The sequence below is a fragment of the Dermacentor andersoni genome, chromosome 1 (assembly GCF_023375885.2).
Source record: "Dermacentor andersoni chromosome 1, qqDerAnde1_hic_scaffold, whole genome shotgun sequence".
Lineage (NCBI taxonomy): Eukaryota > Metazoa > Arthropoda > Arachnida > Ixodida > Ixodidae > Dermacentor > Dermacentor andersoni.
This window is the reverse complement of record NC_092814.1, coordinates 239,554,114-239,578,551: the sequence shown is the minus strand read 5'-3', so window position 1 is coordinate 239,578,551 and position 24,438 is coordinate 239,554,114. Positions and strand designations below refer to the sequence as shown.

General features: G+C 48.2%; 1 protein-coding gene across 2 annotated transcripts in view; it reads right to left on the bottom strand.

Moving 5' to 3' along the window:
* Positions 1–18,380: 18,380 nt before the first annotated feature.
* The window catches only part of Abl (tyrosine-protein kinase Abl), a 139,927-nt gene continuing 133,869 nt past the window's right edge, over positions 18,381–24,438 (bottom strand). For both annotated transcript variants that reach the window (XM_050196415.3, XM_055063538.2), the window contains exon 11: positions 18,381–23,282. In XM_050196415.3, the coding sequence (XP_050052372.1) occupies positions 21,342–23,282 (1,941 nt within the window). In that variant the 3' untranslated portion in view covers positions 18,381–21,341. The remainder of the gene's footprint in view (positions 23,283–24,438) is intronic.

The following is a 24,438-nucleotide window of genomic DNA, read 5'->3' as shown; positions in this document are numbered from 1 at the left end:
CAAAGCAAAAGGGTGGGTCTGAAGATTAATCTGCAGAAAACTAAAGTAATGTTTAACAGTCTCGGAAGAGAACAGCAGTCTACGATAGGTAGCGAGGCACTGGAAGTGGTAAGGGAATACATCTACTTAGGGCAGGTAGTGACCACGGATCCGGATCATGAGACTGAAATAACCAGAAGAATAAGAATGAGCTGGGGTGCGTTTGGCAGGCATTCTCAAATCATGAACAGCAGGTTGCCACTATCACTCAAGAGAAAAGTGTATAACAGCTGTGTCTTACCAGTACTCACGTATGGGGCAGAAACCTGGAGGCTTACGAAAAGGGTTCTACTTAAATTGAGGACGACGCAACGAGCTATGGAAAGAAGAATGATGGGTGTAACATTAAGGGATAAGAAAAGAGCAGATTGGGTGAGGGAACAAACGCGAGTTAATGACATCTTAGTTGAAATCAAGAAAAAGAAATGGGCATGGGCAGGTCATGTAATGAGGAGGGAAGATAACCGATGGTCATTAAGGGTTACGGACTGGATTCCAAGAGAAGGGAAGTGTAGCGGGGGGCGGCAGAAGGTTAGGTGGGCGGATGAGATTAAGTAGTTTGCAGAGACAACATGGCCACAATTAGTACATGACCGGGGTAGTTGGAGAAGTATGGGAGAGGCCTTTGCCCTGCAGTGGGCGTAACCAGGCTGATTATGATGATGCTGATGCTGATGCTGCTGCTGATGATGATGAAGGCATCTGCCCAGTGGTCGATATAGGCACCACTGACCTCCTTGAAGCCCTTGGGTTCAGCGAAAGCAGGGGAAAAGTAAACAAGTCCGCAGTAGAGATTAGTAAGAGGCGATTGGAAGATTGGTGGAAGAAAAGTAGGGAAACGACAAAAAACGGAGACGTACAAAAGCAAAGTTCACAATAGAGGTTCAGGAAATTCGGTTGTGGGAGTTCATCGTGTTTTTTTTTTCTTTTTCCTTTCTTTAATTCGGTAGAACATTAGGCAGTATAATAACAAGAGCTCGGTGGCGCAACCCACCACCCCGTTCCAAAGGGGACGCTCATAACATACATACATACATACATACATACATACATACATACATACATACATACATACATACATACATACATACATACATACATACATACATACATACACCCACCCATCCATCCACGCATCCATCCATCCATCCATCCATCCAGGAAGGCCGTTTCGGCGCACCCCGTAATATTTTGTGGGCGAGTGTACGTTGTCACAAAAAATTGGATCGGTCGTTTTCGAATGTCCTCTACAACGTAACGAAACGCACTTGGCCCTAAAGTGAATATTAAAAAGATTCATAATTGATCTTCGTTATTTACTAATGAAGTGCAACACAAAAAATACCATAAGAAGCGCCACATGATTGCAAACCATAATATGTCTTTGGTTTCATGCAGTTGCTGTTAACCACTTATTTATATATCCTTGGTTCAAGTTTCGTGAAACACCCTGTATAAAGTGAAGCACAGTTTCAAAAGATGGCAGCAGAAGAAGAGGCAAAAAAGACAGGGAGCACGTAGTGAAGAATTGCAGTTTCGTCTGAAAGACGAAGTATTGATTGCTGTAGCATATTAAAACGTCTATAAGAAGGAAGGTTAGCTGTTTTATCGACTGTATAAATTCCAGTAGACATTCGCTTCCTAAATAAGTTACTATAAGCAGGCTGTCGAACGAACGCATCAGGCGGCTTTCAGCTTTAACGCGTCTCCGGAGCTTGAGATTGCTCGACTTCCTACATTGTGCGCGCGAAAGTAGAGCGCACAATACGCCACAAGAGGTATATGCTCCCTAACCATTGCACCCCGCCGCAAATTATCTTCAAGAAAGGGTGCGTGCGGCCGCACTCCTTCGACCGAAGACTAAGCTTGAAGTCGAAATCGATAGTGATATTACGGACAAAGTATAAAAAAGAAGGAAGCGCGCACACGCTGTGATGACTGTGGAAGAACATTCCTTGTGATATTGGGTTTGATGTCTGCCATACTAGGGCCTTCCTACACGAACAAATGTGATTCTACGTGACAGTCAGTTTCGTCACAACTCTCACAGGCAACAGAAGTTGTACTTGGAAAATTACCTTTTGGTTTAGTTTATTGGCGCTGAAAAAGCCAACTTCAAGCAGTGTGGTGAAGCCAACTTTCTCTAGAGTCAAAAAAATTTTTATGGTTGTTCTGCAAATAAATATGTTATTCTGAGCGCATTTGGGCATTTACTTAAGGTGCTGATTCAATCAAGCACTTGAAAAAAATTTCATTTTGGAATTTTTTTTAATGATTCGGGAGTTAAAGATATGCGAACTCAAAGCAAATACGTCTAGCTGCAACACAGAACATTAGTTGCCTTGCTTCATTGACAACGTCAGGCATCACAACAACATATTTTATGGTTTGACAGCTACGTATACCTACAAAAGTGGACAAAATTCATGCGTCTTTGGCATAACACAGCACTCATAGTGCACAACTAAGCAAATTAACATTAACTGGTAATCTAAAAAAACGAAGGTGCACATGAACATTCACTAATTCACGAGCAGCTGGTACGCAGCTTCACGCTCAGGTGGCTCAAAACAGTATACTGTGCGAAGCATCATTGTCGAACAAGGGTGCTGACTGTCATGTGCGGTGCCTCGGGAAAATACTTGCAGCAGAACGACAATACCTGCTTTCCTGTTTTCGCTCATGCCACATCAACCGATTAATCGCAATTAAATAATTAATTGAAATATTAAAGAGTTAGAATATTGCCCCGCACAAGCCGCTACTGGTAATAAAATCACTTCCATTGCTTGCCAAATGGGTGCCGCAGTGCCACAGTTGACCTGCCGAGAAGGGGCCGAGCCCCTCCTTAAAAATGAAGGGGGGAGGCGCCCATGCCCCCCCCCCCCCCCTCCCGGACATTTAGCACTGGGCACAGCTTCGTCATTTGGAGAAGGCGGAGATGATAAAGTGGACAGACGACACGACGACGACGCCCGTCGGCGTAACAGAAAGGACGGACGGAGACAGCAAGTCCACTTTCAAGCATTTAATTGTTGTCGCAGTAAAAAACTGCATATCTATGCAGCTCCTAGTGGTTACGCAGCATCTGATGAGATGTAATTTTATTTTATCGCAACAGCAATCGTACGGACACTCCAAGCGAATTTTCGCCATCGCTGTGATGTTTCGAATAATGTGTCCAAGTGGGCGGAGAATGTGCGGCCCGCGTGCCGTATGCTGCAGGTGCAAGGCACATGAAAAAACATGCGAGGGTGAGCTGAGAACACGGAGGAAGAAAAAGACTAGGAGGAAGCGTCACGTGACCATCTTGAAGCTTAGCCATAAAAAATTTAGAGGACTGAAATTATGGGAAATAGGCCCTCAGGTGATAGGCAAGCGGTACATTTAGTTGGCTCGCTTTGGTTGCGCCTGCTTCGGGAGTTTCAGAATATGCGCACATAGTAAGCGTGGCAAACGTACGCCGACGTTAGTGAAAGAATTCAAACGTGTGAAGCAGTCGAGTCTGTGTTATGTCAGTCAGGTAACGCACCGAATCACCCCAAATTACGTTGACGCGGCTCGCCGCAGACAGGCGCTAAGGCTGTAGCGAACAAGGCGTCGGGTAGCCGGCATTGTGCCCAAAAACCCGCGAGGACGACTGCATGGTCGCGATTCGGGGCGGTTTCATGGAAACGAGGAAACCTTTCGCCCTGCAAGCTGCGTGAAGCTGCGTCTGCAGGCAACCAAGCCACCCTTCCGATGGCAATTCGTCGCGTTTCAAGTTGTCTTCCGGAAAACAACGATGCTTTTTCGTTCCTGCAAAGCAGGCGATCAAGCTGCGTCCAGGGTCCGCAATGACTGCCTTCTCGGGGAAATAAAATCGTCCTTTCTTGTGCCCAAGAATGGACTAGCGAGCCGGCGACCCAGAACACATTTAAGCTCGTGCTCGCCCATTCTTAAAGCAGGCGGTCCCAGTCTACGCTAACGTTCTGCTCAAAGTATTCGACCTCTCAGCAGACCGGCGAGAACTCAACAGGGGCGTCTCAACACCGTTCACGACGGCGCACCACACTATCGTACAAAATAGTGACGTAAATCAGAAGGAAAGGCACGCTAATGCTATTTATTACTCTCACAACGAAAGACGTACAACAGAACATTTTACTAAGTGAAAACGCGGCAAAAAATATCCCGCAATACATCTCGTCTCTTCCTAGGTGCAACACAGCGGGACAAAAATTAGCTACAAAATGCGCACCGCATATTTAAGGTTCACAACAGCTGATTTGGCGAAACAATAGACCACGCTCGGGCATTCTGAACGGGTTTCGAGGCGAGAGCGCTGGCAACTCCACTAAAAGCGCTGGCAAGCGCAAGTGACGCTTAGAAAATTCTGCCGTCATGGGTCAGGCATCCTAGTCTTTCTCCACGTTTCAAGGCAACTCATTTGAAGCAAAGACGTGCGCAGCAGCAGAAAACCACCCCTTCCTACGTGCCTCCATGCCTGTGACCGCAGGCGCCGCTAAATGTTACCGCTGTTACTGTTCACTTTGTGCGGCAATGAGTGAACGGATGCCAAACGCCTGGGACACGACGTGCGTACTCGTCACGCTCGTCAACATAAAAAGACTTGTCCGTTGGGTGTCTGCGACGGGATTATGCGCGGAATGTGCAAATCCTACTCTCCTCTGTCCTACGTTCAACTCCTCTATGCCAAAGAGTGGTTTCCCTGCCATGATCCTCTGTGTGGGTTGACGCGACTTGGCCTACGTTCATCCCCTCTACGCCAAGGAGTGGTTTACCCGACGTGTCCTATGTTCAACCTTTCTACGCCAAGGAGTGGTTTCCCTGCCATGCTACTGTGCGTGGGTTGACCCGACGTGTCCTGACAAGGCCCTCTACAAGGGACAGGCAGAGAATGAGGTTGCCCGGATGCGATGCGTGGTGAAGGGTGTAAGAAAGCCAGCGAGGCGCCACGTGGAGTCATCTCTGCCCTTGTGTGTAGGTGCACGCACGCTAAACGTTGCTGTATTTTTTGTCTTGGAGCGCATCACTCACCCATAATGATGCATTAAACTTCCGTTATTTGATTTTACATCACCTCATCTTCCGTTCCGAATCCTTTGTTTAGGGTCGTTTGCGCGGCGCTCTTCTATGGCTGCCCTTCTGGCACTCGCTGGTTCTAACCTCGAAATTAGTTATGGGAGAGGGTATGATTACCTGGCGTATGACGGAGGGGGTTTGTGTACTTGCCTTGTCGCTGCTCGGGCGCTGTGCGGATTTGATCACTAAATGCCAGTTCCCAGCCAACCATCTGCAGCCAACCATCCCTCCAAGATGGCCATTGCCCCTGAAGTGATCCTCCCGGCGAGCCCGGGACTTCGAGCCGGAGCTGAGCCTGCTGAGCAGCCAAGGCCTCTTCAAGAGGCACCGATGAGCTGCCCCCTTGCGAGCCCTCTTCCTGGCGGTGGACGGGCTGTTGTGATCGGCCGTTCATCCCGCGACAACCTCCGGTCACGGCTAGCGCGATTATGGGGAACAGCAGACAGCTTCGTCAAAACGGTTCTCAAAACGGATGATTTATGGCCAGTACGGGAGTACCTCGATCAGGAGAGGTTTGGGCAATTAGCCAGGATACTGTCCTTCACCTATCAGCCGCACAAATTGGCACGTCCACGCCGGAGACGCGGTCAGTGCAAGAATACGGTCCATCACCTGTCAGCCGTCCAAAGTGGCGCGTCCACGCCGGAGTCAGTGTACAATCCCCCTTCCCCTGTTTGTGCCCAGTAATGTGCGCGTGTTTCCGACAAAGCTCCTTTGGGAGGGAAAGGGCAACAGACCTCAGGATTGGTGGGACCCGATGTCATCGGTCTCCTGACGCCGGATTGGGGGAGGTGACTGAACCATGACCACGCACGGCATAAAAGGAACAACGGACGGCGGAAGTGATTGGCTGCTACAATTTCTTCATGAACTTTTTCTGTACCACTTGAAATTTTGTTATAAATATGTAAATATAAACGTGTGTGTAAAACGTCCTAGATATCGGGCCCAGTCCCACGGTCCCTTACTCCTCTACGAGCAAAGTACATTCCGACATCTTCGGACCCCCAGTCACAACAACGCCAAGTTGTGGTTTCCCTCCCGTGCTCCTGTGTGGGTTAACCCGACGTGTCCTTACAAGGCCCTCTAACAGGGAGCAGCAAAGAATGGGGCCGCCCGGATGGTGGAGGCTATAAGAAAGCCAGCGAGTCGCCACGTGGAGACACATCTTCTGTGCTCTTGCGTGCAGGTGCACGCACGCTGAACGTTTGCGTATTTTTTCTTGGGGCGCACCACTCACCCTTAATTATGTATTAAACTTCTGTTATTTTACATCACCTCGTTTTTCTTGCCGAACCCTCTCCGATGGTCAACCTGGTTCGAGCTCCAAGCAGACGCTGTTGCAGGTCACAATACCCCGTCCCTTTAAAGGGACACTAAAGCGAAAAAATAAATCAGTTTAGACTAATGAAGCATTGTTTGAGAACCCTGCAGGCAGTCATTTCAAAAAATAGTTTGATTATTAGATGAGAAAGTGAAGGTCCAAGTATCAGCATTTGAATTTCGCGCCGAAACCCTAGCGCCGGTACGTCAGCATGACGTCAGGGATTCCAAAGTATGTTTTCGCATTTGGGCCGCGTTGGCTGAATAAAGGTTCCCGAAACTTGCCATGTTTAATATTTGGTTCCTTTAGAACACAATTTAGTCAATCTGTACCGCTATATACTTAAGTAGGCCCTAGAAGATGTCATAAAAATCCAAGACGTCACAGCCCCCAGGTGCGGGAACTTAAGTAGGCGTCGCCACCCGTATTTCGTTCTTGCGCTTTTTCTGGCTTACCAAACGTCTTATCGTTGTAAGAGTGGTGTTTTTGGTGTTGTAGAACGGTAATTTACTGATGCAGAAGAAATAATTTTTCACTTTAGTGTCCCTTTAACACCGCGTACCAAACAATCCCGAATGTTGCGGCAATCATGGGCCGAATCTTATAACGGTTCGGAAGGGGAACCGTTCACTTGGCCTCAGATTATTGGTCAAAATTTTGCTTGGACAGAGGCCGTCAGAGACAGCGGGACGGCACCGCAAATTATAATCGTGTCAGGCATCTATCAATCATTTTTAAAGCGAATCCGTCGTTGGCTAAGAGGAACCGGCGAAGGTGTAGTCCGCTTTGGGTTCCGTTGCTGTGGCTTATTGGCTGTTGGCTTGCGACCCTGGCCGCGCGCGCCGGTTGCGCGACCCCGGAGACACGCAGGCGTCGCGCGCGTGTGCGTCGGTTGCTTCGGAGCATGCTTCGGAGGCTATCGCTTGCCCTTGCCGTCTGCTTGGCGTTGCTCTTTCGGTGTCGACCACGGTTGGAAGTATGATACGCGTTCGAAGAGATGACGGATATTTATCTGCACCGCTCCTGCCGGCTTTCTAAGTTTTGCAGGCTACGCTACGAACTGGAGGAGACTCGGGTGCAAGCGTACCAGGGATCATTCCACGCAGAGGAAGGAATTGCGCTCTACGGTTCATCGCCTCCGGCCTGCAGATCCCAGAGGTCGATCCGAAGCGAAGCATTCATCGAAATGGCCTAGATCCCTGTTGCCGACACTGTCCACGAAGTTGCTCTCGCAATTACTGCGCTGGTCGGTAGAAGGGCTGGGTTAGCTTTCCCGTGGCCTCCGCTTCAATGCCAGTGCCAAGGAGATTCTTTGCATGGTGAGATCGAATTCTCAGTGCTATCGCCAGCGTGAATAGCTCGCAGATCGCCATTCAGCAATCAGAAGGGTTCAACCTAGGCTGGTCCTGCGCTTCCTTAGTTCGGCTGATAAAACTATAGTCAGGACTGGAAGATATTGTGGAGATCTCTTATCTTTGAGATCTCTGCCCTTTTTGCTCTAGTCCGGGAGTGCCGCACATTCGTCCTCAATTTCCTAGCACAGCGCGCACCGTCAGCGCCACGCCATTCGATTTTACTTCGTGCAGGTAATGCAGGGCCCGTATATCGTAACGTTCGATATAAAGTTCCATTGCTTCTATCACGCGACGCGCCGTGAGGCAGATCGCAGCGATAGCGGCAGCGCGGCGGCGAGCGAGTCATGTTTGGGACGATGACGAAGGGCGAAAAAAGAAGAAAAGTTGATATAGTCGGCTAGTAAAGGTGGCCCTAAGAACCAGTTCGCGGTTTTGCACTCGCTACTTAGGAAGTGCTGGAGTGCATTCCTGGTGCGTGAATCGTGCAAGCTCCTGGTAGAAGACGACATAGCGCTGCGCCCTCCCAACTCATTTACACTTGCGATACGGCCTGTCGGCTGAGAATTAAAAAACAATGACATTAATAAATTACTTCAAGCATTGCGTAAACGCCCGGCACCGCCCGTTTATACTTTAGAACTTGCCATATAATATTTAATTTATATTTAATTAGCAAGCAGAAACATTCTGCAATTCCTCGATTAGCTCTTCATATGATGACGTACACTTCAGAGGCGACACCCTATCGTCTATTGGTCGCGTCCTCCCCTTCTTCCACCTCCGGCTTGGGAGTGGCCCGTTTACTGACGTAAGCGGCGAACTGAACGGTTCGTTTTCAGAACCGATATAAGATTCAGCCTTGCTACCCAAAAAGCAGCGTGCACAAGGCCCCGGAGAGCGGGAGGTGCGGTGTCACAGGTGATTGACTTGCCGCGGCTTGCCGTGTTTTGAAGAGCGTCATCTTACCGCGCGCCCAATGTTGGCGGTCACGTGATCGAGCACGCGTCTCCTCTAGCCCGACCTAAAGCACCTCCATCCACGCGCCACCGCCGCTTTCTTCCTGGTCGGCGGAAACGTGTATGGAGGGGATTTAGCCCGACCGTGGCTGAGCTTGCTTAAAACATCCGAAACTTCGAAAAGTGGCGACACTCTCCTCCTCCGCTTTCACTCCTGGTACCTCATCTCTTTCGCGCTCCCTCCTCAACCGTGGCGCCGCGTACAACGCTTGCGCATGGGGAACCAGCGCTGGATAGGCGGCGCGTCGAAAAGAGTGCGTTGCACGCCGCCCTGGCGACGAAACGCGGCATATTCCAGCCACACAACCAGACGACACACACACATGCGCAGCCGTATTATAGTTCGTATGTTTCCGTTTTCGCGCCGCTTCAAGTGGACAGTTTTTGTAAAGAAGCTAGCGCCATCAAGTGAAGAAATGACGAAAGAAGCTTTTTAAGCTTTATATATTTTTCACAATGCGTCGCGGCGAGCACGTGTGTTTCTTTAACGGTTGCGTCGTGTATCGATGCCATGCTTGCGTGGCTGCCTGCCTCGCAAATCTAGCAGTTATGGCTCCGGTCGTGCTGCGCTATGGTTTCGTAAGTATTAGTTGGCCTGAAGATATTCCATATTTCTCTGGCTAGACATAAAAAATTCTTATGTTACTTCGCCACAGCAGTCAATGGAGAAGAAAGCTTTATCGCATCAGCTGACTCGCGCAAGCAAAGGTTTGAGTGCTCCGCTGCTTGATCCGTAACAATCCTGGCTACATTTAGCACTAATTACATAAATTTGCCGGATGCATCTCAGCACCGAGTCCGCATGCGCATTTTTATAAACACATAGGTGGCTAATTAGTCGCGCGTGCGCCGGCACTATGCGCATACAACTCGTATTACAAGGCAGCTTCCCTCCCACATAATTCTTGGCAATGAATGGATAATTTTTACCGTTCGTATCGTTCACTTGGTGCGGTGGCGTTGGAAGGGGCTTGGCGGTGGCATTGCGAAGGAAAAATGGTACATATGCCGGATGGTGTATGCTATTGCTGATTTTGTTTCCGACGAAATACGGACTGCAGATTCTGCTGTTTGGTACTGTCAGCCATGGCTGACCGTCTTCACTATCGAATAAACCAAGGATACACGCGAAATTTGATTTAGAAACCAGCCCGACACCGCTTGACAGGGCGACAAGACGGGAGCTTACTTCGCTCGCCTGACTGCTTGGATCCAACGCCGCCTCCGTTCTTGTTCGTAGTGTTTAGATGGAAAGACGCAGAAGGATACATCCTCCCTCATCCCGACTTAGTTGTGGCACTTGTATACGCAACAGTATCGTCGGCGCCCTTTTGTTTTCCTTCGACTTTAAGGGCACGCAACGCAATTTTCGTCCGCGGGGGAGGCTGCATTGTGCACGTTCTGACCGCCAGGGCGGCGCTGCAGGCGCCGTGAAAACTCCAGCGCTGGTTCCCCATAGCAGACGTCCTTTCGCCGAGTGAATGCACGTGTAGGGAGACGGTGCGTTTTAAGCGTTCACGTTGGCTTTCTAGCTTCGAGTAACTTATGTACAGCATCAAATTGCTATACGGAAGGTTACACAAATTCAGTGACGGCAGATTTGTTTTCCTGTTTTGATAACTATTTTTTTAATTATCTAAACGAGCGCTAACGCCGTACTATGACGACTCCGAATGTATCGCGTGCGCTGCAATTAGGTACGCAACATTTTTCATACGCGTGTCGGAAGATCTTGTTGCGAATGGTTGTAAATAACACGTTTACGATAGAACGCCATCTTGGCCTCCAGTAAGCCTTCAGTAACCTAAATAATCCGCGCCGTCCTTACCAGGTGAATTTGCGGCGCGCGAAAGCTCGCGCCCACGCGCCTCATGTATGCGCAGATGATGCAGGACAGATCGTACGAGTCGAAGCGCGGAGCGAGCAGATATCTAATGTTTACGCACGCCATATAAGAAACAGCGTTGTGCGACAAGGCGGCACCCATGGCGGCACCCAAGGCTTCCGCTTCAGAGTGAATTCTCGTGATGGCCAATTCTCACTCGCGTTGATCACCAGGAACTATTGAAATGAGCTTTCGCTTTCTCTAACCTCACCGGAAACGTCCGTTATGAGCGCATAGCGCGTCCAATTTGCGAGATCATTCTGCGATTCCAGAGCCCGTAGGCCTAACGAGACGCGTCCGCATAGCAACAGGATTACAACTTTCTGCGGTAATGAAGGGAAAGCTACGGAGGCAAAGCGTGCACAAGTGAGAGCGCTTCTGAAAAGAGTCCCACGTTTTAATCCACGGCAGTGTAGGCGGGGGAAGACGAAACATAAACACCTTATTAGCAAAAGTTAAAGGAGACAGAACACACCAATGAGTGCAAACGTTAACTTACTTTGTGGCTCTTCCCTTCCGCGTCTGGGGAAACGCGGAATCGTCGCACGTGAAAGCTGCGTCGACTCAGCGTCTGTTCCGAGCGTCTGTTCCGAGCAACTAAAGGCACTGTTCAACGCTACCGGACTACTTGGCGCGGTTACACATGTGCAGCAGCCACGCGCCCGTAGTTTTTTTTTTTCATTGCTACAGAAAGTTGTAGGTGTGCCGACCGACCCATGGAGAAAAACATCACCGACCGGTCTGGAGCGTAGTTCACCACTTTTCCGCATCATGACGCAAAAGTGGCGCTGCGCTCAGTAGAACGGTTGTCAGCGGCGCATGTCCTCTGGTACTTGTGGCAGACGGCGCGCAACAAATAAAGCACGGTGAATGAAAAACTGTCATCTGTAGCATTCAGTTTGTGCAATAAGATACAGGTCTCTGTTACTGCGTGTTTGCAAGTTGCTATGTTGAACCTTCTACGACGAAAGGGTGAGCGGCATGGTTAGCGGAAGCTAATCTGCGCTGGTGAATAAGCGAAGTCCACACCAAATAGTGACGGTATTTCTGCTTCAGAGATCAACAAGCAAACCTATTTCTTCGTTCTGAACTATAAATCACGAGCGCCTAAAGCATTATTCTCAGCGCCTACAAGAGCAGCAGCGGACACCACTTGTGGGCGAAGGACGCTTTTAGAAACAGTTCCTCAAGCGCGATTTCACCCATGGTGTGAACTAAGAAACGTTTGCCAACGATGCGGTAATGTGGTGCTTCCGTTTATATCTATAATATGATGCCAGAGAGAATAAAAGAGAACATTTTTGGGGACTGTGGATGACCGCAAACCCTTGGAGCTGTGAATGAACCCTGTGCAAATTACGACGTCTGCCGGCGCTTGCGTAGCTTGTCATCGCGCACGTGTTGCACCATCCTCGGTCACTGGATCTGGAATCCACGGCTGCTGCATTTCCTCTTTGAGCGAAATCAGTTTTTAACATCACGCTTAATGAAGCTTCCTTGCGTTTGCATTCCCGTACGTTATTAAACTAAACGTCTTGAGGGGACGCACATCGATATGTCCCGCGAAGGTGCTTCCATTTAATGTACGCAAGGCGACAAACGCTATTCTAAAACTGTCTATTTTCTCCAGACAAATATAGGTGCTCTGGCTGCCTCACAAAAATATGAAACAATGTCTACCAAGGCGAAAATGCGACAAAGTGGACGTGCGTTCAAACCGCCATTACTTGCGAGGCGCGGAAAACGCAAGGTGCGCGGGCGCGAGCTTTCACGCGCCGGCAAACGTACGTGGTTAGGCCGTAAGTACCCTACAGCAAGTGCGTCTCAGAGACCTTGTGGCCGTACGAACTAATAACAAACGAGCAAGCGAACGACTAAACAAGCCTGCGAACGACAAACGACTGAACGAACGAGCAAACAGTGAACGAGTGGGCGACCGCACGTTCGTTGTGATGACCTATGACGCTGTCGTTCGACGCCGAACGCACCCCGTAACTCCCTTTCGGTAGAGCACGCTTTTCATCGGTGCCTTTGTATAGCAAATCCAGCGGGCGACCGCCAACAACGAACACCAACAAAACAGGCAAACAAGGCTATTCGTTCTAAAGAAGGCTAGTAACCACAGAAAGCTATGTGGTTTCCTAAGATGAGTTTTCACGCTCGAGGCTCAATTTTTTCGTCAAAAGTACTGTGCTCAATCTTATAGGTTTCATAATTACGTTTTTGCATGCAGCCTCGCGGGCCCGCAAATTCAAGCCTGTTGACGTACAAAACGATCAAGCGAACCAAATAGGACCACGTGGTGCTTATGTAAACAAAGTACACGTAGCGTAGGAATCGTGTTAAAACGTGCAGACAAATGGCAACATGCTCAGTGAACTGTGCAATATCTACTACGTGATGGCGCGCAACAAATTCATCATCATCATCAGCCTATTTATGTCCACTGCAGGACGAAGGCCTTTCCCTGCGATCTCTAATTACCCCTGTCCTGCGCCAACCGATTCCAACTAGCACCAGTAAATTTCCTAATTTCATCGCTCTACCTAGTCTTCCGTCGTCCTCGATTGCGTTTCCCTTCTGTTGGTACCCATCGTGTCACCCTAATGCTCCAAGGTTATCTAATCTGCGCATTACATGACCTGCCCAGCGCCATATTTTTCTCTTGATTTCTATTAGAATATCGTCTATACCCGTTTGCTCTCTGATCCAAACCGCTCTCTTTCTGTCTTTTAAAGTTATGCCTAGCAATCTTCGTTACATCGCTCTTTGCGTGGTCCTTATCTTGTTCTCAAGCTTCTTTGTCAGTCTCCTCAGCCCCATATGTCAGCACCGGTAAAATGCACTGATCGTACATTTTTCTTTTCAATGATAACGGTAAGCTCCCAGTCAGGAGCTCACGATGTCTGCCAGGCATCCATATGCTATCCAACCCATTTTTATTCTGTGAATTTCCTTCTCATGCTCAGGGTTCCCTGTGATCAGTTGACCTAGGTAAACGTACTCCACACTCTAAGAGCCTGACGCGCGATCTTGAACTCTTGTTCCCTTGTTCAGTTAATCATTATCTTTTGCATATTAATCTTCAGCCCCACTCTTACATTCTCCCTGTTAAGGTCCTCAATCATTTGCTGTAACTCGTCCGCAGTGTTGCTGAATAGAACAATGTCATCGGCAAACCGAAGGCTGCTGAGATATTCGAAGTCGATTCTTACTCCTAAACCTTCCCAGTTTAACAGCTTGAATACTTCTTGCTAGCACGCAATGAATAGCACTCGTCCTTTTCTGAATTAAGGCGGCTGTGGAATCTAGATATTTCACAGGGTATGTACGTAAGCGCTCTGTACTCCTTGACTACGCAATGCCTCTATGACTACTGGTATTACTACTGAATCAAATGCTTTTTCGTAACCTATGAAACAAATTACGCAAGCCTAACACATACTACACTACGAGAGACTCGCAAATGACCTCGCATATATAGTCGTGTGGAGGACGTTGGCCTGAAGCTCTTCCTCCCAATTCGATGAATCCGTGTTTCTTCTTAACCCTTCGCGCTGACCGTACAGTATGGACAAGAACGGCACCGAGAGCGGCGCTGCTGCGCCGGCGTTGACAGCGCCGCATGCGAAGCAAAATTCTATTAGCGGGTGGTACCCCTCTTCCATCTCTCGTTCGCGCCGCCTTGATTGCCTCCTGAACTGCGCGTGTTTGGGCACGTTTCGCGCCGCGCGCGGTGTGTGCCTCCGTGTGTGCGCGTGAAGGGCGGTGTACAGTCTGTTTCACATTTAGGGGAAAACTCGGAGCGCATTGCATCGCGATGCGGCGGGCGCTTGAGTCAGGCGGCGGCAGCAGCTCGCGCAGGTGCTCGAGGGGCGGGATCTTGAACGGCGTCGTCTGCTACGGCGGCGCGCGCTGGCCGCATTGTCGGGAAACGTTCTACTATCAGTTGCAGGGCGCCGATCTCATCGTTACGGCGTGAAATGAGCCGGTATTCTTTACTATGCGTTGTACGACGCCAACTGATACGCCTCGAATGTAAGTTCATCGCTGCAGGGCAGTCATAGACGGCGCACTGATTCCATACATTCTTGACGCCCCGTTTCTGGAAGGCGACTATGCATTCTAACGCGATAGGTCGCCGATCCGCACTGCGCGTGTGGTGCAACAACTGCTAGAAGAGCGCAGTCCCTCTCTTGGAGTGGCCGCCTCAATCCCCGGGCGCCAACATCATTTAAAATGTCTGGGGCTCGTTGAAAGTATCGCTAGCGCACCATCCCCTCTATCAGTCGACCGAGGATAGGCTTCGATCCACCATCGTCAGCGACTGAGACGTGCTGCGAATGAACACATCCCTGATCAAGTCATTCTGCACTTCACTGCCTTCCAGGATGAGCGCTGTCATCGCTGCCGCTGGGGACATGACGAGATACTAACTGAAGTTGCGAGCATGACGTGTCCAATTCCCCGCCGGCGGGCAGAGTCTGTCTGGTGTAGCGAATGATTGGCGAGAAAAATCATTTCCAGCCTATTGTCTGAACCTAAAACATTTATTTAATCGTATCCGTTTGTTTCATCGTGTTCGACTCCCATAGTTATCATTGTTGATTGCTTTGTTTTCCTTTCGAGTCAAACAAAGACTGAACACGGTGCGCGCACATCTTGGTGCGTCTTGTCGCTGCTTATTACGGTAGCACACACAGTGAAGAAATATACGTGCACAGCCCCTGACAGTAGCACGCTTCTCGACAATGCGGCCAGCGCGCGCCGCCGTAGCAGACGACGCAGATCACGACACCGCCCCTCGAGCGTCTGCGCCTGCTCGAGCTGCTGCCGCCGCACGACTCCAATGCTGGCCGCATCGCGATACAATACGTTCCGAGTTTTTCCCTAAGTGTGAAACAGACTGTACACGCTTCTATTTGCCTTTAAGAAGATCGGTACGCTTGACGATTATTTTTATGGCTGCAATGCGGCGAAAGGGCAGCGTCTGCTCAACCATGCAAGTGACGCTGAGCAGGTAATTGGAAACGAAATCGTATGTGCCGCCGGAAAAATCGTCGGCACATACGATGCGGCACATACATACGGCACATACGAGCTAAAGTCATTTTTGCAGTTTCTCACAATATGTTTGCTACAAATCCGTGTTGTCTCTGATGGCGACAACGGTCTTCCATCGACACTGTGCGGAAATAAACAAAATATATCGCTGCATAGCACAAGTACGACATGCGCACACAACTTTAACTAGTGCGTCCCCTACAATATGGAATAGAAGCAGCAATGTAGACAGCTTGGCCATTTTTTAACAGTGCTCAAGAGACGAAAGTTGAGAGTATTAGTAATCATTCCTGCTTCAGCAATGCCGGCGCGACCAAGACGCGGGCGTGTATCGTCCAGCAACTCGATCGATCGGTGCAGTGGTGAAGCGGGAATGAACTCCGGTCATGTTAAATGCATCGTGCACATATTAAATTTCTTGGCACGCGTGAACTTCGGCCATTGCTAGCGCATACAACAGAAGTGGTTTCCATTCTTGGGCAGCGCACACATAAACGAAACACGAGAAAGAAGACAGGACAAGCGCTCGGCGAACAACTTAAAGTTTTTATATGAATAAAAGGATTATATACCGAGTAATTATTAAATTCATGTGGGTTACATATAAAAACCGTCATACACTCAGGAGTGATCAATGAACGAGCTCGCTTCGTTTGCCAGTTGTTTACTTCGCTCGGCGCACCGCAGTAATCCATGTGTGTCGTCTGCTTATTTCGTACCATTTTCTTGTGAGTCGGCAGAATTTCACTGGTGGAATCAACCCTTTCGTGTTTACATTGCTGTCGTGACAGTTAACAACACAATAATAATTTCCGGTCACCCGAAGAGGCGCCGTCGCAAACAAGAGACGTTTCGCGCGCAGCGCGAACTGAACGCGGGCGCGACCGCTAAGGGAAGCGGCGGCGGAAACCTACACCCGTTGGAGATGAAATCGTTCCGCCAGGGGAGAAACGAGCGCTGGCGTCTAGGATGAAACTTGGCGTGCGGTCGTCTATTGAGAAGAGCTTCTTGCCTTTGCTGAAACTGTTTTGGCATCCGAAGGCGCAGCAGGTCATAGTGATGGAAAATGCCGTGAAGCGACGACGCATTTACTACAAAACTTAGTTCAACACGTTCGCAATCCAAAACACGGAAGAGCAACGGCGCCACCATGCGCTCCCCACACGCTTCTGAAGCGAAAATCGCGATGGAGCGACTGTAAACAAACGAAGCCGGCGTGAGGTGCCACGTCATGTCATTAGGCCAATAGCAGCGTCGGCCTCGTCCAGGGCGCGCGAGGCGGTATTCTACAACGCGCGTCGCTACTTTACGAAGTTCGAGGAGTTTTAAGCCTGGTGAGCGCACACGCGGCACGCGTGCCAAATGCTGGAGGTCATCTGCGGCGGGTGCCAATGTTAAGGGAGAGCAGATGGCCAATGGCTTCATGCGCGTCTAGTGTGGAGGTCACGTAATCCAGGTTTTGGTGAAGCGAGCGGCATCACGAAGCGCTCGCTTTGGGACATGCAAGTGCGCTCCCCGTCGCCGGCGCAGCTCGTACGCCATTGCGACAGCTCGCTATCATTGAGATCTTGTGATCATCGAGATCTTGCGTGACATCACGCTTGCTTAAAGAGCAGACATTTACAGCAATTTATATAGCCTGAAAAACTATAAACCTTACAGTGTGCAATTGTCTAATACTTCTCGCGAGCAGGAGGGCACAGATGCCGATAGAGCAGGTATAAATTAACCGGTCACTGAAGCAAGGATGCAAACTTAACACCTTACATTAAGAAATCTGCAAACCAGCGATTTCTCTGGCGCCAACTTATTTACAGCAGGCTTTCACAGCTGACACAATTTCATCCCGATTTGTTATTGTTTGAACAGCAATGTTGCTCACTCTACCTTTTGGCTCGCAATTCCGTATTTACGAGCGCTTTCCGAGGCTTTGACTGCTCGCTTCCAAACGATGGCACTTACCCATTACAGAGATTTGGATGCAGTGAATTGGATTCAAAGAATGGAAACAAAAATGACCATTAAGATTTACAAGAATGGGAAAAAATTAGATGGGAAATTCTGTACAATAATAAAAAAGGCAGTGCCTTGCTATTTGAAGCTCGAGCTGGCTGCCTAAAGAGAGAGAAAAAAACAAAGCATACCAGAGCAAATATTCGCAACAAGATGAGGCATGTGTCTGCTGCAGCAAAAATCCACAGACCACTCAGCACATCCTAATACAATGCATAGGGAGGCCCATAGCGAGGCACAGCGAGGTTCACAGGTAACCTACTCCTTCCAGAAGCGCTTGGATTTAAAGTGGATGGCAGCATCAACCTATCGGCAGTCGAGATAAGCAAGTGACATTTAGAGTATTGGTGGAAGAAAAGCAGAGGAGAGATTGATGCAACCACATCCGTTACATGCATAGGTAGCGGTACAAGGTGGATAGAGAAGTTCTGAGAAAGAGAAAAAAAAAAGATTAAGCAGATGTATACAAAAACGCTAGTATAAAAATAATGAACCGCTTACCTGATTAGCTCAAGGAGGCTAGGTGACAACTTGTCAACGCACCACTTCAAAGTGGATGCCAATAAATCACAATCATTGATTGGCCAAGAAGCAGGCGGTTCTAACATCTCTCTTTAATGATTGTATGCAGTGGGAGCAATGCATTGGCAGGGCAAAGCTTTTTCTTTGCACTATGGCGAGAATAAAACTGACGACGATGACTTGGCAATGACAACTATTTTCCTAACTCACCCAATTCTTTGTCAATACCCCACAGTGGGTATGGGCCACTCGTAGAGGAAAACCAACTACAGCCGCCGCGTCGCCTGCTCGACGGAAAGTACAGATGGGCACAGTAAACCTAGTTTCGAGCTTTTAACTGCCATGACAGTAAAAGTCCACGCAGCTTTACAAGGAAGGCAAACGACAAATTGGCAAAAAACATTGGTACACCACATAGGGTATAGTGCCTTGCTTTTTGAGGCCTGAGCTACCTGCCTGAGGACTCGAGGTACTAGAGCAACAAGGGGACCTGTCTCCGCTGCAGAAAAAAAAAAAAAAGAAATCTGGCAACAACTCAGCACATTTTAAAGTCATGCGAAGATATCCATTAATCCAGAATCGGAGAGAACAACCACATTCCAGATGTGCTGGGGTTCGACGGTGATGAGACCATTAAATGGTATGTGTTGGTGATCAGCAGGGGACGATTGTAGTCTGTGGAAGAAAAGCAGGGAAGAGGTGGGGACAGGATCATCATGGACACGTTTACAGGATAAAGAAGAGATAGACAGAATGCTTGATTAGGATATAGTAAAACTTAGTTAGCTCACGCAGAATAGGAGAGTATTTGCCGCCACTCTGACTCCAAGTGGATGCTGTTAGCCGTCACGGTCATGCGGTGGTGACATACAATGGACGCCTGGTGTTTATCAACAACTACTTGGTGCTCATACTCCACCCACCTTTTACTATTATCCATTGCTATTGGCACTATTGGATTGAATGCACACATTGGAGGTCACCACAATTGACATATGTGCCAAGCATGCACAATTTTTGGTGAGGACACTGTTGCAGGACACCGTCACAGAAAACAAATTTTGGCGCCACTACTTTTCTGTGTCAGGCAGATAACTTAAGGGACAATCCTGTTGTTGCGAGTGTTTTCCACCATGGCGAGTGTTTTCTACAATGTGGAAAGGCCATTCCAAACCCGGAAAATCCCAACACGTGGGTCAATGCAATACATACAGCACCAGCAGGCCACCATAGACTGACTTTTTAGCTTCTCATGCCCTTTCGTATGTATGTCAGCCTGCAGCAAGACATGACTGCACAGGTTTCACTGCCAGGTTTCATGGCCAGGCCAGTGGGAAATTTATCCATTTAAAAAGCACTTGCAGAGAATTTTAGTGAGGACATCTAACAGTGCAGCAAGATGCAAAAGCACAGGGTTCATAGCAGCCTTTGCGGAAAAAAAAAAATCATAGGTTTTCAAGGAATAAAGCACCACGATGTATGATAGCTTGATAACAAAATCGCTGTCTTAAACAACAAACACTTTTATTTTTGTTGCTACTGGAACGAAAATGTGTTTGCTAAGTCTCTCTCGCATGCACCCTCACAAGCCATCACAGTGATGCTAACTGGATCAGATTCGCATGGCTCTTCTTCACCTGCATAAACCTTGTGGTCCGATAGACAAATTAAATCCACTAAACTTAGCTGCGAGCACAGTTCAGGAATTTTTAAGCTCTCTGCGAAACTTAAAGGGGCCCTGCACCACTTCTGAAAAAACTTGAGTGGGACTGATAGTGGTATCACAATGCAGCGATTTCGTGCACCTTGTGCAACAGGCGTGACCTCGTATGTGTGGCACTACCATCATTCGTTGAAAATGTAATATGCAATTTATGTTCAAAAACAGGAAAGAAAAGCTATGGCATTACATTTTACAGTAATTTTAATTATGGGAACAAAACCCTTCCACATTGAAGGGTTTTCAAGGGCCACTACAACTCCTGAAACACAATACACTAGGGTAATGAGGACTCCCATGTTAATTTTTACTCAGGGTTCTTTAACAAACATCTAAATGGAGATATGTGGCTAATGTTCTTCCAGTGAATGCACAGGATAAGCTGAGCAGTTGTGCCAGAATGGCGTGCAAAACTGCATCGACGTGAGAGTTCTTGGAGGAAGCAAACACAGTTGTCCAAGTCTTCATGATGCTGTCAAAGGCAGTGCTTGGCCATGCACCTTAGAGTGAACATTGGGATAGGCCTTAGAACAGTTAGCAGCAAAAGGCGAGTGCATTGTTATTAATTGCTGCAAACCACAACATTGCATTCCGTAGCATAATTTCAATGCCAATTTAAAGCACCACTATGACATTTACATAATTTAAACTGTTTTGTGCATGGGCAGGCAATGTTACCTAGCATATGCACAGGGGTTTTGGGTTTGCATGCCTTGGACAGGCTGCACTTGCACTTTCCAATTTTATGATGCTCCACAACAAAAAGTTTTTTTTTTACTATTTTATTTTGAATAATTTAAAAGGTACCACGTCTGCTTCTGTTACAGTAACCATACTCAAAAAATTTACAGATGCATAGAAAATTGCACAATCACCACACACTCAAAACTAAGTCCATTCATCAAGGCTCAAAGTCAATTAAAATACGACAGACAAGCTATTTCAATAAAAGCATTGAAGAGATAGGCTTTGGTCTGACAAGTTCATAATAAAAAAAAATTAAATGTTGCAGCATCCTAAAAAGTGATATAAATACCATCAGCATTACAGTTACTATGATTACCCGATGATAAAAGACCAGAACAGTTATTTTTCTCTCGGACTACAAAGGACATTCAGCAATCTTCCGTCACCTGACAAACATGGGAGTCTGACAATGGTTCTCATGATGAGCTTGAATGCAGGCGAGCACCCTCACACACATGGTCTCTAAAAGGGACTAGAATGATTAAAAAAAAACAAAAAAACGGAGGAGCATCGTGAAGTGTAATCACAGTTGCAGTGAAACAGAGTATGTACACAGGCGTGGAGCAAAAGCTCACCGCTGCACCACGTTCACTAGATCCCTGACCGTGTTGTGCAGGTCCGTGAACAGCTTGGCACTGGCAGCGCTGTTGTTGCTGGAGCATGTCCGCAGCTGGTCGCCCTGCGTCTCAAGCCGCGACAACAGCTCCCGGAAACGAAAACGGCCATGTGGCGGCACACTCTCAGCATAGCTGCTGCAGGAGGAACACAAGAGCTGCACCTTGTCGGACAGTTGCATAACGCTGACGCTGCTCAGGGAGCCTGGCACAGCCGCCTTAAGTGCCACAATGCCACTTTCCAGTGCACTTGAGATCTCCAGGATGGAGCTCTTGCTGTCAGCCAACCGATCCTCATCCCTTTGTGCACCTTTCTTGGGCTGGGGAGAGGTGCTCGGCTGGTTGCGAGGCACCACAGGAGGTTTAGGTTGACTGGGCGCACCTGACGATGATGACGATGACTTCAGAAACTTGTTGCCTGTGCTGGAGGAGAGCTTGGAGGCTGCCTTAAGGGCAGGCTTGGTCGGAACAACAGGCTTTGACGTAAATTGTTGCTGCTGTTGCTGCTGCTGCTGGGGGTCAGGTGCATCATCTGGTGTCCTTGGCGGAACGGTGACTGCTGAGGGTGGCGATGGAGGGCTTGTTTTCTTGCTTTCTCCTCCATCATTTTTTGAAAGGCGTAATGACTCTGGCCGCTTGGCACCAATCTTGGGACTCACTTTGCCACCACCTGTCTCTTTCTCCCACAGCTTCTTCAGGCTACTAATGCTTCCAGAGCTTTGCCGCTTCTCTTCTTCTCCTTGTGCTGGTGGCTCTAGAGACTGGGTGGGCGACTGCAATCGCTCTGGCTCCCGTTTCTTGCTGTCCTCTACAGGAGCTTTCTTCTGCGGAGCAGAAGCTTTGGCTAGTACATCGGTAGCATTTTTTTCAACAGGGCTACCTCCACGGCAGGAGTCTCCAGTTGTTTGAGCACATGCTTCCCCTGTTTCTGCAGCTTTTCGACGAGCTTTCATCTTAAGGTTCTCAAACAGCTCCGATACCACCTGCGCAGCAGAGTTCCTTGCTGATATTTCTGCTAACGGTGAAGAATGAACATCCTGGCACTGAAGTGTCTGCTGGTCTGGATTGCTAAACTCTGGTGGTGGAGGGAACCCCTCATCACTGTAAGAAATAGGGCTGCCATCTGGAGCCTCTGGCATCACGGGACTCTGATTACTGTCTGAAGCTGCTTTCGTGGCAGCATTAGAGTTTCCTGAGTGACGGCTCAACTGGTCATCCACAGAGCCACTCTTTACAAGGGGGTGCTTTGGAGGGCTAGGTGGTCGGTCCTTTGGTCGACGCTTAAGAGTTCGGCGCACAACGGATGATCCAAAAAGCGCAACTGGTGACACTGTTGCTGGTGCTGCTTTTCCATCCTGCGACTGCAGTGCAAGCGATTCAAACGACTCTCTTTTTTGTGTTACTCCCACCTGAGCCTCACTTTCACTTACTACATCTTGTAAGCCATCATTAGGCACATCTCGCCCAGGAGTTGTAGACTTCCCATCAAACCTGTGATGCCTTGCTAGCCTGGGAGATGGTCCTTGCTTGGTCCCTGGCCTCCTCATCTCAGGAATAGAGCCAGTCTCAAAAGCATCACTTACTTTAGTGTGTGTCAAGTCAGACTTTTGGCGCTGCAATATTGCATGTGGTGGTGTGACGTCTCCAACCTTGCAACGTGCGTGACCATAATCAGCCCCGGCAGCCACTCGAGCTCCTGAACCAATAGAAAGCACATTTCCCATCTGGTAGTGAGCATGTCCAACCTCGACAACAGGCTCTTGGTAGGATGTCCCAGTGTGCAGTCCATGCTGCCTCAACGATTCTAGGTAGGCACCAATACGGGCCCCCTTTGGCAATGTCCCATACCTATTGATGGCACGCTTGACATTCTGCACCTCCAAGGCTGCAACCTGAACCTGTAAATAAATGAACATGTTTCATGTCTATAATTGCATTTGAACACTGCTATCAATAGAATGACTTATGTAAGAGCACTGCACAAGAGGAAGACTTGACAAGACTACCAAACATAGTTGTCTGAACATTTACTTCTATCTCAACACAATGCAAGCATGATAAAACTTGTTTAATTGCTAAGTGTGCCACAACATTGACTACTAGGCTCGAGAGGTATAGGGCACAAATGGGTCATCTAAATTTTCGACATCTCTGCTTGAGAGCATAAACTTGCTATCTGTTGGCTAACAAGAAAGCAAGTATAAATTAAAAACCTATTACTCTCAGACCAGTAAAAGGAGATCATATCCAACATTTATGCAGGCCATGCAGAGCAGCTAGCTGGCTAGTGCCGCAAATGGCATTGCTTTTTCTACTAATTATTTTACACAGCTCTTGGACTCTCAGAGAGTAAGCATACTAAAAAAATAGAAAATGACTTAACCCATTTTTAAATATAGTAAGGAGTAGTGTTTATTTTAATCAAAAAGAAAACAGAAGGGAGGGGAGTGAAATGCACAGCAAATAAAGTACATTAAAAAAAAAAGTAAGACCCATTGAAAATCAAGTCAACATTCTCAAACACAAATAAAAAAGAGATGCATACAGAAGCAAATATATCTTGGCATCAGCCAACACTTCTTTTCTTTTTTTTTTGAGCTCAAACTCTTTCAAAGTGGTGACGGCGCACTTCCTTCCCCGTTCATTCCTCAATGCGTAGGTCTTTTCTGTTTTCGTCCTCCTTCCGCCGCGTGTTTGGCCAATGGACCGTTTGAAGCATCCTCTTGGTAAGTTGTACAGTCAATGCTTGATTTCTCGGACTCTCTAGGGGTCGCGAAAACGTCCGAAAAATTGGGCAGCTCAAAAAAAAAAAAAAAAAAAAAACAAATGCATGTCTTTTACTGCCCTCGAGGGCTCATATCACCATAGGCACAACCCGAAAAAGCTCTGAATGCCTGCCAGTACACTTATTAGGCATATCAGTGCTCATATGTGACGGGAGATGGCGGGTGCCTGCGTGTATAATTAAGGAATACATACTGTGTCCCGTGACAATTGCCCCTTCCCACGCTTATGCTTCACTGCGTAGCATTACACTACTAAGGCAAAGTTGAC